This window comes from Bidens hawaiensis, unplaced genomic scaffold, assembly GCF_021521415.1.
Source record: "Bidens hawaiensis isolate Kalapana, Puna unplaced genomic scaffold, B.hawaiensis_p1.1 tig00002236_1, whole genome shotgun sequence".
Classification (NCBI taxonomy): domain Eukaryota; kingdom Viridiplantae; phylum Streptophyta; class Magnoliopsida; order Asterales; family Asteraceae; genus Bidens; species Bidens hawaiensis.
Genome location: NW_027491119.1, coordinates 3,266,705 through 3,285,657, shown reverse-complemented (window position 1 = coordinate 3,285,657; position 18,953 = coordinate 3,266,705). Strand labels below are relative to the sequence as shown.

Sequence of the window (18,953 nt, the reverse complement as noted above, 5' to 3'; positions counted from 1 at the left end):
AAGAATCTTGTTCAAAAGATTTATCTCGTTTAACTTTCTCCATACGGTTATCGTTCGGCTGGCTGAACCTTCGGTGACATCTTTTGGGACAGCAAATTGTTGACGTTTCGGTGGACTGGATTCGTTGTTGTCGTCGTCTAGAGTGAATGATCTAAAGCGTTTTCGGGGTGGGAGTTGGTTGTTTTCGGGTGAACCATCGGAGGAAGAAGAGGTTGGAGAATCATCCATGGTGGACTAATATTGATGGGTTTGTTTTCTTTAAGAATCTTGTTGACAAAAGACTGGATTTTGAATGGATTTCAAGAATTTGAATGATTTTAAAATGTGTAAATGGACTTGAGTGATCAAGAACTTGTAGTATATATATAGTTTTGTAAATGTGACATATAGTTTACGTTAGTGGGTATTCTAAATCGGGTCAAAACCCGATAATACGTATTCGGATCAAAATTGTGGGTTCATAATTGTTACTATATAAAAATAACAAATAAGAAGTTTGGTGTCGCAAGTGTCCTATTGGGCCATTTGGAGACACCAAACTGGTCTGTAATTTTGTTTTCGTTTTTTTAGTTTAGTCATCGTAACGAATGTAACAGGAAATCGACCGAACGTTATTTTTTTTTTAATTCGGTATCATAACAAATATGACGGAAGCTGACCGAACACCCATAGACTCACCTCCTCAGCGCCCGGGATCGACAACGGTCGGATTTTACCAGCGTTCTATTTTACCGACTGATGCCACCACATCGGTCCACCTCTATTTTTGTAATTTTTCTGGTTTTATTTTTTGTTTTAATTCCGGTACAATAACGTACGTCACCGAAATCGACTGAATTCACGTCGACTTACCGGCTCAAAGCTTGGGTTTTACCATCGTCTGAGTTTTACCGACCGGGGTGGTGCAACGTGACTGTTAAAAAACTAGTTTGTAATATAAAGAGAATGAGAATCATGTTTTGAATTTTACGTGATTCTTTCCGAAACTGAAGATAACTTCAACTTGGAGGCGTCTAAGGGATTCGTATGTCTGGGTTGAGTTAGCTGGTGGTGACATTTTGCCATTAGTTCACTACGTACGAAATACCTAAGCAATTTTTTGTTTGTTGGCTGTTAAAAAAAAGTTTACATAATTATTTTATATACCTTTTTATAAAATTACATTACTAATATTAAAATATAAAAAATAAAATTAAGGTGAAGCGGTTCATGTTCAAATCAACCCTTGAAAACTCTTGCTTGTTTGGGTTCATGTACGTGTCTGACATGATTTCCCTTTTGACGTTGTATTTAGGGTCATGTCGGGTTCGACATGTCAACCCGCAAAACCCATTTAACACTCATGCATCAATTATTCAAATAAACTTATGCACACCCGGATATGTCAAAAAGTAGCTATTAGATTTAGTTAGTGTTATATTAGGGTTGAGTTGTTATACTTTTGTGATACTAGCCTTCTTTTTTGTAATTAAAATTCCGAGATTGAAAAAAAAATTTCATCACTGAAAAGGTTTAATGAAGATGTAACTAACCAGCCACCTATTTTTGGGAGCGATAGGTGGCTTCTGATATGCTCACTAGAGACATCTGGGTTGTGAAAGATCGTTAAGCAAACGATTTAAGTTAACTGATTATCTGCATTCGGTTAACTACATAACAAATTTAGGTCTAAAATTTTATTCTTAACAACTCAATATAACAAATTTGAGAAATATTCACAAAAAGGTGTTTTCAATATAATTGTAGTGGTGCTCATATTAATACGACAAACTAAACTGACAACAAATGCAAATTATATAGTATTACAATAAAATATAAAAACAAAGTAGATACTAAAAATGAGAACTTTAGCAACCAACATGACATAAAACTATAATAACCAATCTTTAACTAAAATATATACGCTAGGAATCTATTGTACTAAGAGTAAATATTATGATGTGAATGAGAGCATCATTCATGATCCGGCTCAGCTAACCCGGACACCACATCACCTGGGATAGATCTGCTTTGCTTGCCACTGAAGTAATCAAAAAAGGAGGGCCGTCAAAGCCTGCAACCCACCTAATGGCCAGTCCAACCTTCTTTTCTACCACACTCGGTCTAAAATGATATCTAAGGTGATTTTTAAACGTTAAAGATATAACCTGAATGTATCGTAAATATTGTATCATGTAAGTAATTTTTGTCAATTTAGGATAATAAAAATATAATTAGAAATGCCGTAAATACGATATTTTAAAAAGTTTCATTTTTCATTTTTTATTATTTTTTGTTACTTATAAATAAAGTGGCGGGAAAATACGGATCCCCAATTAAAATTAGGGTTTCATTCATTCCATTCGATTCGATAGAAACTGGAACGATGGATCAAAATTGATAGATTAAAGCAAGCCTATTACTCTCCTGTTAGTGTTTAATCGAACGGCTGTTTAAGGTATGCTTCTGATAATCTGCTTAATTGATTGATTTCCAGTTCTCGTTGTATTCCTTATGAATGAATTAAATTCATTCCATACGATTTATCACATATTTGATCTCATCACTTCTACCTAATTTAAGCTGCAATGCTTTCATATCACCAATTCGGTTTTTTGTACCCTCGGTTAACCGAACCATTTGTATTTTCATATAGCTTTTATTTCATGTATTTACAAGCAAAAAATTTAGCTCAAGTTTGGCTTTGGTTATTGACTGAAATTAATCGATCCAAAAACGATATATTAACTGAATAAACCGAACCGAAATTGATTGGTTAAAAAAATAGAAAAACTGACAACTTTGGTTATGGTTTCGGTTTAGGCTAATAACCGAACTGAGCCGAACCCTGCACTAATTGTAAGTTAGATATTGTCTGCAAGTTTTATTGGTTTCAGTGTAAGGGAGGTAAACATGGAGAGCTATAAATTGCAACATAAGTAAATGTTAAAAAGTTGTATATAGTGTTTACTATTTAACATTTTGATGTTTTTTTTTTTCTAAAATCATGTGAATACTCTCAATTTTATTCAAGTGATTTTAATGGTTTAAACTTTAAAGTATTTAACATTTTGATGCCGGGCCAATTGATTACTTTTAAGTTATTCATGTGGTTTTATTGGCTTTAAAGTTAATGTCTTAGAGCATGTTTCGGATTGAGTTTGAAAAATGCTTATTGGTGTTTTCAAAAGGCCAATAAGTTAAAATGTGTTTGGTAAAAAATCTTTTTTATTTTAGCTTTTTTAAAGGGTTAAAAAACAGTTTTTCAAAAGCCCCAAATCTTGGCTTTTTAAAATGGCTTTTTGAAAAAGCCAATAAGCCAATAAGCATTTTTCAAAATCAATCCCAAACATGCTCTTAGTTTAGAGATATGCTAAATTCTCATGTATAACTTTTACAGATTGGATCGAAAGTTCTATTGTCACGCATACCTGAGTGTTTCATACATACATTAAAATGCTCTAACCAAATATTTTTTCTTGTTTGATAGTATACTCACTCGATTGAAGTTTTGCTAGCTTGTTTCTTCGAAGAAAAACAATGAGCAAAGAAGAAATCCCAAATGTTACAAGGAGGACAACGAGGTTGTCGTCAACCAACACCCCGAATGCAAAAGAAAACGCCACAAAAGGCAATAATCTTCCACCGCTTACTCTTTGTGATCTCGTGTTCGGAGCACAAGAACCACTAACTCTTGACGGTTTAGTTTCTAGTCTACCAGGAAGACGAAACCAGATCCTTGAAATTTTACGCTTTCTCGGGCCGGTGAATTCTCCTGTGTCTCCGTTATTTGTTTACGGTGGCGCATCGACTGGTAAAACCAGTACTATTCTCCAGGTTTTCAAACACTTAAACCGGCCATTTGTCTACTCAAGCTGCAGGACTTGTTACGGTGCACGCCAACTTTTTGATAATATACTCAACCAGCTTTTGCTTCATAGAAGAACTGAAACTAATGATTATTCCAGTGCGAAGAAATGCGAAAAGCCTGCGGATTTCGTTAATTTATTAAAAGAAGCATTGATGACAGTTGTGGACGGTTTGAAGGGGTCAAAGAAGTTGGAAGGATGTGTTAATGGAAGTATGGTCTACTTGATATTTGATAGTTTGGAGCTTGTTAGGGATTGGGATAAGAGTGGTGTCATATTGCCTCTTTTGTTTAAGCTTCATGATGTCTTGAAGGTTCCTGATGTTGGTTTGATTTTTATTAGTGGTTCATCGTTTGATACGTACCATTCGGATACTGGTTTTGTTGACCCGGTACACGTTTATTTTCCTGATTATACAGAAGATGGTCTCAGGCAGATATTCATGAGAAATCAAGCCAACCTAAAACTCCGATCAGCGTTTCTTGAGTGAGTGATATAGTTTATTTTTTACATGTTTCACCTAGGGGTTCATGAACTGTTCAATGGGAAGTTCGTTTATACTTGTTCGTTTAATAAATGAACGAGCATAAACAAGGAATTTCGTTCGATTAACTAAATGAACAAGCACGAATACGAACAGAAGGGATGTTCGTTCAACTGTGTTCATGAACGTTCGATAAGGTGTTCGTTTATGTCCGTTTATGTTTGTTCATTAAAAGTTTTGAATATTTTTTAATGACTTTTCTAATCTTATTATATAGATTTAAGCAAAATTATTAACTATAAAACAAAAAATATATACAAGTATTATGTGATTAATTTATATGTAACATTAACATATGAATATTAAAAAAAAACACCAACACAAACTTGGTAGTCGGAAGTAATTGTTGACACTAACCATTCTCGGTTAGTCAAACAAATAAAACATTGCTTATGCTCATTTGTGTTCGTGACACGTTCACGAACAAGTTCATTTCCTTAATGAACCAACACGAACCAGAAATTCTGTTCGGTTAGGTATGCGTGGACCGTTCGCTTGTCCGAATAAAGCTTAACCAACGAACATGAACTTGTTTGGTTCGTTTCATTTACAGCCATAATTGCACCTCATAAAAGTTTTATAATTTATCATGTTGCTTACTTGCTTAATTGCTCTTTGACGATTAAGTATAATTACATGAGGGTGTTTGGATGTGTGTTTACATTGAGACAAAATTATCAGTTTTGAGCATTCTTGTAAATGTGCTAATGAATCTTATTTTCCTATTGCCGATGACAAAATAGCTAGATTTGGAGTAGCATGTGTGAAGCTGTTTTGTGGTAAATCGATTGTGATTATTTTATTATTTTATTCTGATTCTTCAAATTGCACTAATCACTTTGTCATTCAGACACCTTCTAAGTATTTAAAACTTGATATTATTATTGTTAAGGAGTTAACATCTAAAGTTGTATTATACGGTATACCTTTTCGTTTGAATTTTAATGTGCACGATGTGATAACTAAAATATTGTTTTTTGATCATGGATCTTATGTTACACAGTGTGGTATTGAAGCCTTTCTGTCGAGTAACAAGAAGGCTTGATGAGTTATCTATTGCGTTATCACCATTATACAAGAAATACCGTGAGCCGTTAGACGATTTAGATGTTATCCCTAATGAGGAAATCAAGAGAAAGTTGTATACTTGTCTTCAGCCTCATATCGGTCCTGCTCTGAATGAGATATTTAAAGTCACTTCTCAGCCATCTGTAGAAGCGGGAATTACAAACAGTCTGAAAAGAAAAAACAGCTTGAAGAAACTTGGAAATGATTCTATTGATGATATCGATTTCCATATGTCGACTTCTGCAAAATATCTTCTCATTTCTGCGTTTCTTGCTTCTAGAAACCCTGCTACCCTTGATGCATCATTCTTTGATTCAACTGGTGGTCCTGCCAATCAAAAAAAGAAAAGAAAGTGAGTTCCTTTATAAGTTCTTGATATTATTAAGTAGTGTGATATCATAATTCATGACTTGTTTTATTTTTGTTTCCACTTAAGCCAGTTTCATTTCTTATCTCTGTTTTGCATACAAATTTCCGCATTATAAAAACAGGACACACGGAACGGAAACGAACCGGAATGTGGGAAATTAACAATTTACCTTTCAAGCAATACCAAGAAAAAATTTAACATGACATTTCATAATTGTTTTTTGAAATTTTGAATTTTTAAAAATCTCATCATTTTTCAAACTTGTAAATGAATTTATTTTATTAATAATTCTTTTCACATAAGCATTTTTTTCATACATGTTATCTGATGAATGATGATGTGGCTCTCATGACATCAGTCAATGCGACAGCAGCGATTTTTGCACGTATAATCATTTACAATGAGGTTGGTTGCTAGGTTCATAATCAGTTGTCGTTGGTGTCTATTTTGCATCCAATATAAAGTTAGTTGCTAAATTCGTGAAAGGATGTAACACTTGTATCTACTTTGTGCAGTGTGTATTTTACTACTTCTACTTAGGGCCGAGTCGAGCCAGGTTGGTTTCGAGCACGGGCTCGAAGTTAAACAAGGCAAATCAGCTAGGCTGTATCTCGATTTTGAAGTTAAACGAGCTTAAGATCGAGCCAACGAGCCGAGCCTACAAAAATGAGCGAAATCAGCTAGGATGTTTTAAATTAAGTTTTTTTAGCTAGTTTTATTCGAGCTTTTATCGAGCGAGCCACGAGCCCGAGTTTCGAGCCTCGAGCTTTTTGAATAGCCCTACTTCTACTACAGCATACTGTATATTTTCTTTATGTTTCCGTATTTTAGTGGCTGAATCTTTAACTACTCATAATTTTCAGGACTTCCGAAAAATCAAGGGATTTAAAGGAAGCTGCAGAGCAAGAACGGTTCATGAAAGGCCCTGGAAGTTTTCCATTGGAGAGATTATTAGCTATTTTCCAGTGTATCGCATCAAGTGAAGAATATTCACTTGAAAACGATGAAGATTCACTAGAAACAACCGGTTTAGACTCGGATTTTGGTGAAAGCAATCTCATGTCTGATATTCTACTGCAAGTATCAAGCCTCTGCAATGCTAATTTTATAACTAAAGGTGGGAGTTGTCCACTAGAAGGATCCACTCGTTATCGGTCCACTGTTAGCGAGGATCTCGCATTAAAAGTAATATTCATTAACTTATTTTGATGATAGTTTTTAAACATTTTTGCCTGTTGGTTTATTTAACTTTTGTTTTATGTGCAGGTTGCAAGGAGTTTGAAGTTCCCGCTTTCAAAGTATTTGTACCGAAGATAGAATGCGAACCGAAAGCTGGTTACATTCTCTGTTAACAAATGTAAACGTTTCATGATTCGACTTTTGTATCTTAAGAACCTTTTTATGAACACCAGGTAATGACCAACTTTTGTGGAAAGGTGGTTGGTTATTGGTTGAGACTCCGACCTCGACCAGGCTCGAGCTCAGCTTGAATTGTCTTACAAGGGATCGAGCTCAAGCTTGTTTCGAGCTCTTTTTTTAAAGCTCGGCTCGTGAGTTTTTTTCTCAAGCTATTATTTTTTATATATATTTTGAAAAAAACCTTAAACAAGCTTAAGCTCGGATCAAGCTCGATTGTGAAGTGTTAAGTTAATACATAGAAGTGGAAAGAACTTCCCATATGACGCTCGAGGTCGGGTTCGACAACTAAATGAGCTTTATTTTAGGCCCGGGCTCGCCTCGGGCTCGAAAAAGCTAGGCTCGTTTGCACCGCTAGTTGAGACTTAGCTGCTGATAAGGCATGCGTACTTGATTGTTGAAAAAGCATTTGCTTGAACAGGATTGGTTCTGATCAACAGTTTCAATCATTCATGTATACAAGACTATGCGTAATGGGCTACAAAATGGGGCGATATGTGGCGAGAACCCCCCCTCCCCCAGGCAATGAGAGGTGTGATGGGGTGGGTGGGGTGGGGGGGGACATGAACTTGTCGTCGTGGTGAGTTTTTTTGGGTTAATATTATTATGTTAGTATGTTATATATATATATATCTATACTATATATAATACATAAGTCATAGGCAAATTAAGACATCTCTTTTTTAAGTAATTTACAACTTATAATGTATAATGCACACACTATATAGCATGTAAGATAAGGACAAACTTGTCCATTAAAAAATATGTCTATAAATAGTTATAATATTACCCTCTCAACTTTACTCAGTTTTTGTAAATTTAAAAATTAGTTACAACTTTGGACCTTCATCTTTACTAATGTATTTCTTTTAAATTTAATTGTTAACAAACTTCCCACCAACGATTTTCCAGCGGCTGTAACTTTTTCATATGTTAATATTCTTTTAAGAAAATTACACCATAAAAATGAGCATTTTATTGTCTTTAATTTGGGTATGGTATCGCTATAGTTTATTCAAATTAAAATTAGGATGTTACGTATGTGTTCACAATTCAGTTTTAACAGCTTCTAAGTTAAGCAATAAGTCAAACCGTCGGTTCATATTTTTTCATTGAAAACCGAAACTGAATCGTTGAAAATTCAAATTAAATCGTTACTAATGGTTTGGTTTTACACATTGAGCTTCAAAAATAAGTTTACCGACCGGCTCGGTTTTATATGGCCAATTTTCAGTATAAAGCATAAACCAAACTGTTTGCTATGGTTTGAACATTCTGAAACTAGCTGACCAAAAGTGATGATCGGTTTAAACGTTTTTAAGGTTTCAAACGAACCTTGAACATCCGTAATTTTTACATGATTACTAGCATTTTCGTTTCACGCCGCATCGCACGACCATCCGTCTATACTATATATAATGTAGCACTCATGGGCAAATTAAGACACTAGGTTTTTAAGTAATTTACAATATTCAAAGCTTTATGTACACCCTATAAAGCATGTAGCATAGGGGCAAAGTTGTCCATTACAAAATATGTTCTACGTAAATTCAATTTGTTAGAAAATAGTTACAAAATTGACTCTTAAACTTTACTAACCTTTTGTAAATTTAAGAAATTGTTACAACTTTTACCCCTCATCTTTACTCATGTATTTAACAGGTTTATATATTTTCTTATTTTTTTTCTATATCTCTAAATATATTACGTTTAAGGAAAAAACAGAGTTTACCATTACATCGTACTTATTTTTGTCGACATTTCCATATAAAATTTATTCTATAATGAGGTACGGTTATAATGTACAAATTACTAAAGCATTATTGTACAATTCAAATATTTAACTATAAATCAATAAAATATTTAAACACATAAATATGCATTAAAGTATAACTCATGTTATGTTTTAGTTTATAAATTATGAAATTATAAATTTAGTCCTCCATTTATACAACTCACATTACAAAAACAAAGCAATAAAATCAACTTAAATTAATGTTGTATGAATTTGTAACGGCTTCACAAAAAGTATGAAGGCCAAACATAAACCATGGGCATAACCGTTAGCAACGGGTTTTCGTCGAAAACCAAAAATGACCGGCCAGAAGTTAATGGAAAAAATTAACCGTAAAATCAAGCCATTGACCAGCTTGAATGGTTTTACGGTTTTAAATCAAACAACGAACACCCATAAACTTGTTACATGATTACCAAGGTATATGTTTCCCGCTGTATCGCGCGGGCACCCGCCTAGTATATATATATAAGATGGGGGCTAGAACACCATTACACCCCTAAAAATGAAACTGTTCATTTGCTGACGTGTTGTCATGTGTCAACCCCCCCCCCCCCCCCCTTCTCATTTGTAGCCCTCTGCTACACGTAGTCTAACGGACTTGATATAATTACTGATTATCAAAGTTTCATGTGTGAACTCCATTTTTTTTCTCTGTTTGATTGTACTTAACTGCTTTTTCAACCAAACATACCATGAAGTAATATTTATAGACTGCACATGGCATGTGATCTGAACTTCTAGTTTAAATGGAATAAGTGACACTTGTAGAAATTATTATGGTAATGTGTTTATATAACTATGGTTGTTATATACTTGCCGAATGCACGCTTGAATAACTTGCTAATAGCACGGGTTCAAGCTTGAATAAATCACTAATAGCTCGGGCTCAAGCTCAAATAACTTGCTTGGGCTCAAGCTTGAATAACTCGCTAATAGCTCGGGTTCAACAAAAGTGTCAAATTAATGTATATGAAAGCATTTAAGCTTAAGTTAAAAATAAAAATAAATAAATTTTGAATCTGTTTGATGCGAGATGTATATGAAACTTGGTAACTCGTGATACACTACCACTCCACTATTAGCTTATTGGCTAATCTTTATATTTTATTTTGTCTTCTTCTCAATAAAATCTGACTTTTACTATTATTTCATGTTTATTAAAAATAAATAAATACGTTTTACTTTACAAAGTGTATACAGTTGTAGAAATGTGTAACTATTGCTATGGTTAAGAATATCTTAAGAAACTTGATAAATAACTTAAATTTTCAACATTCATTTTAAAATATATGCATCCAAATCCCTCACAGTGGGCCGGGTTTGGGCTGGGTGTTGCTAATCCCAAGCCCGTATCCGTTTGTAAAATCGTATGCCCTGCCCGGCCTATTACCCGAGCTGGCTTGAACTCGGCTCGTTTCGACTTATGAGGGCTTGAGCTCGAGCTCGGTTCATTTCGAACTCTTTTTCTAAAGCTCGAGCTCGGTTTGTGAGTTTTTTTTTCAAGCCCGGGCTCGGCTTGTTTATTATTTATTAATTAACTTATATACATTTTTATTGTTTTCATACATTTTAAGAAAAACCTTAAAGAAGCTTAAGCTCAGCTCAAGCTCGTTTAGCATCTTAAACGAGACAACGCTCAGCTCGAGTTCAACTTTGAAGTGTTAACTTAATAAATAGAAGTCGAAAAAGCTTCCCATACAAGGATCAAGCTCGGGCTCGATGACAAGGCATGTGTACTTTGATTGTTGAAAAAACATTTGCTTGAACAGCATTGGTTTTGATCAACAGTTTCAATCATTCATATATAAACGGATTGATTTGGTTGTACTCTATTTCTAAATGGCACTAATGACTTGATATAACTATTGATTATCAACGTTTTGTGTGTGAACTATTACAGACATAACCATTAACAGTTTTTCTCTAAATAGTTCATACAAATCTAATATTTAAAATAATGTAACTGTCGTTTATATTTAGATAGTTTGAATATGTTTAATAAGTTTTTATTCTGTCTTTATTATTTTATATTTGTAGCTTGTAACCGCTTTCATCTTCATATATTTAAACCTCACTATTATCAATAACAAAATCAAGTTGGTTTGATAAACTTATTATGAACTCCATTAATTTTCCTTTATTTGTTTATATTTTTTTCAACCAAACATACCATGAATTAACATTAATAGATTGCACATGGCATGTGATCTACACTTCTGGTTGTAATGGATTAAGTGAATACTTGAAGATTTTGTTATGTTAATGTGCTTATATAATTATGGTTGTTATATGCGTGTCGTGTTCAAGCTCGGATAGCTCACTAGTAGCTCGAGTTTAAGCTCTAGGAACCCATAAATTGTTTCTTAACGTTTTACCGACAAAAGTTAATAAATAAAGTACTATTTAAAAACAACAAAAGGGTGTATAAAAACTTGACACCTAAATCATAAGCAAGCTTTTAACTCAGTATAATGATGTCACAGTCTACTATCTCAACTACATTTTCAACCTTCTATTAATTATCAGACTTTAAAGTTTAAATGAAAGCACTATTATAAAGACATAAGAGTAAATTATTTTGAATTTTATAAAATTTATAAAATGTTTTGATATGTTGTCTCTTCATACCTTTGGTATGTGACATTTAAAAAGTTGGAGAATAATAGTGTCACTACCAAGACTATGAATGTGACATTTGTCAATTTCGGGTTATTTTATACTTGTATTCTTAATGTAAACCCGACCCGTTTTGTATCCCGAACCTTTTGATATTATCAAAATGATGAATTGTATGTTAAATATTTGTTTTATAGTTGTTGGATAAAAAAAAAACACCCTTTTCGGTTCTTAAAATTCCCCGAAAACGCTCAAAACGAACTCCAGGGACTAAAACTACCAAAATGGAGACTTGAAGGACCCATTTGTAGTTTGTGCTTTCTTGGGTCTATAACCAACCCATTTTCATGAAACATCCTTTATGAAAGACCCATTCAACTTACCCTATATATACACACCCATCTTCTTCATTTGTGCTTGCTCATTTCTTCATTTCTCTCTCAAATTTTTGAATTCTAAGGTTGTTCTTCATAAGCTAATCTTTCATTTTAACTAACTTCTCAATACTTAAAGCTTGATGTTACAACATATATATAATATACACTCCTTGTTTACCTTCGGTCTTTCATTTCTCCGGTCTCGGCCGGTTGAAATGTCAGGCTAGTAAGGCAAGGTTACATGGAGGACTTTGTAGTCCTTGTTTATATATTTAACAAATCTAACCATATAACTTGTTATACTTGCTTAACTTCTACATATTTTAGTTTATTGGTCATATTTGTCAAGTTCCATGGTATTGGATATGTGGTGACTAGCATCGGTTTCATCCCGAGTTGAGAACCGAACCAAAAACCGAACTTTTGTTTAAAAGCATTATTGTTAACTTTTTGAATGTAAAACTTAAGTATTATTATTTATAAGTTATTTTACAAGTTCCATGATAATTGGGTATGTGGTAACCATCCTCGGTCTTATTCCGAGTCAAGGACCGAACCAAAAACCGAACTTTTGTTTAAAAGCTTTATTGTTAACTTTTTGAATGTAAAACTTGAGTATTATTATTTATAAGTTATTTTACAAGTTCCATGGTAATTGGGTATGTGGTAACCATCCTCGGTCTTATTCCGAGTCAAGGACCGAACCAAAAACCGAACTAAACCGAGTTCACTCGCTTAAGACACACAAGTGTGTTTTTAGCCACCAAAACTCATATTTTTCTTCAAGATTATATTTTAAATCAATTTTAGTTAATTTCTAAACATACTTGGCATGTCGGTAACCAACTTGATCTTATAACAAGTTTGAACCGATAAGGTCGTATACTCGCTTAACGAATGTTAAGGTTCTTCACAATAGAACTACATACTTGGTTAAGTCTATTTTGATTTTATTGAGTTATCTCATAACATTTATTATTGGGAAGTTAACTGTGAGCTTGGTCAATTATCAAGTCTTGAACCGAAAAACCCGAACACTCGTTTAAACCTCGTTTTGGTATTCTTATAACCAAGGGTTTTGCAATATCGCATTTTAACCCACATTATTACTTAACATAGGTTGAGTAAAAAAAAAAAAACTAATGAATAGAATACCGAGACCCGGTTTCGAGTAAACTTATTTTACAAAACTCATTTCTTTAATTTCTCAAATATTTACATTTTAAATCCTAAACTTTATTTATTTACTTTATTTGTCATGTATTTTATTTTAAACCCTTCCAAGACTACCTACTAACACGAGACCCGTTTAATACAGGTCTTGCTCGTTAAACCGATCTCTCCGATTATTCACGACACTATCTTTCAAGTTACTTGTTAATGTGAGTACTTTTTCATCCCCCGTTTTCCATCTTTCGTTTTGGGGGTGGCATTGCATACTTATTCAAATTCAAATGATTTATACTTGAGTCTTAAACCACAACACGTATTGTATATGTTTACTTATATAAATGCTCGATTTGGTGTTATATGCTTTACATGATTATGTGCAAATTCTTGAATGCTAAGGCGGGTAGCCTCTTGAATGCTAAGGCGGGTAGCCTCATCAAAGTATGATCATACGTTAATTCCGAGTATATATGGTATCCCCATATAGAAAGGTGCCGTCAATGTATTCTTATTGACGATTTCATTATTGTCGTCAATGTATTCTTATTGACGGTTTTATTATCTAAATTGTTGCTATTATTTATTGTTTTCATATACTAGTTGTGGATTTCATACTATATAGTTATTGTCCAAAACTATGAAAATTGCTCACCAACCTTCGTGTCGACAAACTCTATTTTATGCAATGTTACAGGTTTGATGTTAGCTTGATTGGATTACTTGAAGAAACTTATTATCTTGGCTTTAGGATATTAGAAAATAAAATAACAAGTTATTTGTTTATCTATCTATTTGGCATTTTGTATGAACAATTGTTGTGTTATTTATGATGATATGGATTTAAATGAGTTGTTTAAATATTGTAACTTTATAGTGTCATTGTGCAATGAGCAATCATGTCGCGCCTCGACGTTTCCGCCTTCATTGGTCGGGGTGTGACAATGAAATATATTTATCATGCATTTTAAATGATAATTTAGTTTTTAAATGTCAATACTTGTTTATTAAAAGGATTTTAGGTGAAAAAAATTAGTTATTCAAGTTCAAAAAAAAAACTAGTTTATTGATAAATAAATAAATAAATGTTTTAGACTTGAGTTATATTAACCTTTAAAAATGTGAAAAATAAATGTTTCTGAATGGTTTTCATAAAGCATTATGGAAGAGTGATGGAGCTCGTATAAGGTTGTGGGGTCATAAAATTGTTTAATACAATTACTATTATTATTATTATTATTATTATTATTATTATATAATATATGTAAACGCACATCTGTAACTCCTATCATATTTGTCATAGTATTAATTCTTTTTCGGTGGATTTTTATACTTCCCTTCCCAAAATTTCTTAAAATCGAATTATTAGTTTCAATCAAACTTTATTATATAAAACTAAGTATTATCCTCCGTGTTATATGGGTATTTTTATTTTTCGTTTATAATATATACTAGCTTTAGAACCCGTGTTACACACGATATTATCCAAATTATAAAATTACAATTAAAGCAAATAATTATATAATGTATATGAAAAAAATGTATTACATCTATACTTGTATCTATACTCTGTGTACATAAATTATTTTATTTATATCACAAAAATGAATTTTAAATAAACTTAATAAAAAATGCACGCGCAAAAATGTACTTGCTAACGCTCTTTCTATTAAAAATTTCATTCTCAGTGTCATATATGTATAATTAAAAGAATTTTGGTTACTAACCAATTTCAGGAATAAGACTTCTCATACAATAGTAGTTCTAATCACTCAGGCTAAATACAAAATAAGTGTTACTTTTATTGATATATTTATCAATTTACCACCCATTGAAGGAAATGAGAACATTAAATTGTAACGACGGATGTTTTTCATGAACTATGTTTTTCCGAGCTACACCATGAAAAAGATTTTGGTAAGTTTCAGGGAGCTTCTCAACTTTGTCATAATGACAACATAAAAAATAACATGTTAACTCATTCAATTTTGTGAATATTTTGCTTAATTTAAGCATAGTTTTGCATGGCATGCTTCCCATACAACGTTCTGATCACCATTGAAGGAAAAGTTAATGCTTACACAAATATTGCAAATTTAGTTAGAAGCATTGATAGGTACGGGGGTGGCATCTCGAAAGTGTTCACAATCTTTTCTTAAATTTTAATAGTCGAGGAAAAATAGTCAATTTGTTAAATCCTGAACCTTTTGATTACCTCCAAAAATGCACTTGAAATTAATTTTGAAACCCAAATCATGTTTAAAGTTCTAACTTTCATCCGCCTGACATTTTCAAGTCAACACTTTGAACCCGTAACAAATTTGATGATAAATCTATCTGCATTCCTAAACTTTTTAAAAATACTCATATTTCCCATTTTTGACATGTAACAAATTTTGATCCTAAATGTAGTTAACTTGTACCAAACAATTTATTTACCATCTTTGACCTTTAAAAATCAAATTTAAGTTCCACAAAAACAATCATTGATAAAAATACGAAGAAATTAAATATGATAAACTTTGTTATGTCTAAAAGTGATTGGTATATACTATCTTTGCATTTTTAGCATACATATAGTTTACTAAATTAACCGAAAAATAAATGGATAGATTAAAGCATGGATATATAACTTATAATTTATAAATTTATACCAAAAGGATATATTTATACCAAAAGGATAGATTTATTCCAAAAGGACTTCTAGTCCAATGGTATTTTGGTGGTGGGATAAGACTTAGTGACCATAAGGTCCTGTGTTCGAATCTCACAAGAGGGGGTTTTCTCAAATATCGAGTTTCCTCCTGAATTGGTGACTTGGTAGTGGATATGATCGCGTGGTACCACTGCTGGCACAATGATACTCCAGTGGTCCGTGAGCGATCCAAATTAGTCGTTCAAAAAAAATAATTTATAAATTTATATGACGATTTACAACAACAACAACAACAATAATGATAATAGATAAATTGATTGATTTTAAAAAAATGGATCGACTTTTAGGCATACATTTATAATTTAATGATTAAAAAATAACTTTGTAAAATGAAAGCATATTCGAGTTTTGTTTTTCTTAAAATCTTCTACAATATACCTAGTACAATATGTTAATGATAACATTTGAAATTATATTATTTTCAATCTTTGACAAACATGGTTTGTTGTTGATTTTTGAATTTCACAAAGTATTTTGAAATATATAGTAAAATAATATGTTAATATTTATTTTTATAAAAACGTGTGTGTGTGTGTGTGTGTATAAAAGGATTAAAGGAAAGTGAATAATTAAGATCTTAGTTTTGGAAAGAAAAGAGTTGTGAGAGTTAACCAAAAGATAACAAGTGTCTACAATTATTTTAATTTATTAGAATAGGTAGATAGATATCTTTTTTTTTAATTTTATTTATTGCAATGGAGTTAATAATATACTTACAATTTGATTAAGAAAGGGCTTCACAAATAAATTAGAGGTTATAGCCTGTTTAAAAACTATATGGGTTTGGTGAGACGCATGAGCCAATTATTTTTTTTTTACTATAAAATTATTTCTTAATTATAAATAATATCGTTTTAAAAAAAATAGATATTGATTTTTAGTTATATCCACATTTTATAAAATTTTCATATCAAATATTTGGTAAGATTAATTTTCAATATAATGAGATGCTATAAACTGTTTAAGGGTTATCTGGGTTTGGTGAGACCCATGCCTGTGAATTCGGGTCAAATACGTGAGAAGCCTTCAGTTATAAATAAACAATCTGGTGGCTTGAGAGGATGTAGGAATTAACCAGAGAGCTTTTAAAGGTTTCGTTTATATATATTTAAGATTTAAGATAACATGACTACAACGATTATTATACAACTTTTAATATTATTGTAAACGGTAATCATTTTGTTTTTGGTGGGTTTTATTTATAAATTCATTATTTCGAAAATCATGGTGTTGCATTAGGTGTGTAAATGGATTGTGAGAACATGTTACAAATATTAGATGGGATGTGATAACCAGATACCAACCCCTTCTTGTAGAAACCAACTCATCAGGGTCTATACGAGTTTATAGGGCCTACACGAGTTGAATTGTGCACGAAAATGGTACAAAAACATCATACTTGCAGCTTGACCCGTCTATACGTCTTGTATAAGCCTATACGAGCCGTTTAGACCTTGACATATCGAATAATACAATATGCACCACATAGTTCTCCGTGGATGAATCATATGACTCGCATAAGCCTATATGACTCAAATACATCTATACCACTCATATATTTAATGGTCAACGATGTCTAGAATAAAGCCGAACCTATACAACTCGTATAGCACAATATAAGCCGTACAGATGATGCATGGTGTCTACATAAGGTGGTGGTGTATGGTTAGCATGTGCCTTTTATATTCCAGTTTCTCAAATTCTCCACGTTATATCAATTTATGGAGTTACGTGGTTTTTATATATTTTAAATAAGGAAAGAACTTGCTTAAAATCAAATTTAATACTACTCGTTGTATTCATATCTCTACAACATATATAAAATATGTTGCAGGTCAAACGTAATGGTCATTAGAATGAGCAAATGATATCGGGCATCTGTATCGTACTGGGTTTTTTTGTTATAGATTCAGTATCTACTTTTTGAGGTTTCAGGATTGGTGCGTACTAGTATATTACCAATTTGTTGCCTTCGTATACTGTAATGTACTGAGCATTTTTGGTACCAGTACGATTTTGTACTGTTTCGCAGTGTTGTAGTAATCGCTAGTCTCTAGTCGGGCGGTGGGGTAGGGATTAGCGATTAATTGGGATTAGTCATCGATTAATCAGCACCTAGTCCCGATTTTTACAACACCATGTCAGTCCAGTGCCGAGTTCATACCTAATGGTATATATATATATATATATACAGAGAGAGAAGATTTTAAATGAGAACCCCTTTGAGTTTTAAGAACTCGAAAGAACTCAGTGTAATGAATTTTTTTTTTCGAATTTTTTTTACACATGCGTAATATATGTAGGTTACATACACGTAAAAAAAATTACAGAATTTTTTACGCACCGAGTCGATATTTTACACATGTGTAACGGACGTAAAAGTTAGTGTAATCAGTTACATATTTATTCTCTCTCCTATTTTGACTTTTTTGGCACATTTAATCTCAACTATTCCAATTCATTTAATTAAATGTGTGGTCTAGAATGAAAGTTCTTAAGTTCTTATAACTCAACATGGTTCTCAAAATATCATTCCCCTATATATATATATATAGTGTATACATACACTTAGTTGTATAAGAGCATTCATATTAAAGTCTTTATATCCAAACTTTTTATACAACGAAAACAACTAAAACACAATTACATTGGATTCCCTATAATAGAATATATATATATATATATATATATATATAAAGCTAATGCACGCTATATATTTAGAGGTTCATATTCAACCCTCTGTATATTGTCATAAACGTATAAAGAAATAATAATAAAATAAGCATTTGCTAGTAATGTAAAGATAAAAATGTTTATGGTATCTAAAAATAAAATAAATAAGGGAAAATTCTGAAAATGATCCTAAAGAAGAGAGAGATTCCCATAATAGTCCTTGAAAATCTAACATTTCAGACTTAGTCCACCTAAATCAATCGAAGCCGATAGATTTTGAACAAATCCGATGGTTTCACCAGCCACTAAGAAAATACCACGTATTCCACTACCCACCTACCCAATTGATTTTCCCCTCAA

General features: G+C 32.3%; 1 protein-coding gene across 1 annotated transcript; it reads left to right on the top strand.

Annotated features, from left to right (window-relative positions):
• The first annotated feature begins 3,417 nt into the window (after nt 1-3,417).
• LOC143612533 (origin of replication complex subunit 5-like) lies at nt 3,418-7,230 on the top strand. The gene is made up of 4 exons (XM_077086499.1): nt 3,418-4,334; nt 5,396-5,812; nt 6,694-7,015; nt 7,097-7,230. The coding sequence occupies exons 1-4, from the start codon at nt 3,520-3,522 to the stop codon at nt 7,145-7,147; spliced, it is 1,605 nt and encodes a 534-aa protein (XP_076942614.1). The 5' UTR covers nt 3,418-3,519; the 3' UTR covers nt 7,148-7,230.
• Nucleotides 7,231-18,953: the final 11,723 nt, after the last annotated feature.

Coding starts and splice junctions, on each gene's coding strand:
- LOC143612533 (XM_077086499.1), top strand. CDS start 3,520: ATGAGCAAAGAAGAAATCCCAAATGTTACAAGGAGGACAACGAGGTTG. Junction 4,335..5,395: donor CTCCGATCAGCGTTTCTTGA/GTGAGTGATATA, acceptor TATGTTACACAG/TGTGGTATTGAAGCCTTTCT. Junction 7,016..7,096: donor GCGAGGATCTCGCATTAAAA/GTAATATTCATT, acceptor TTTTATGTGCAG/GTTGCAAGGAGTTTGAAGTT.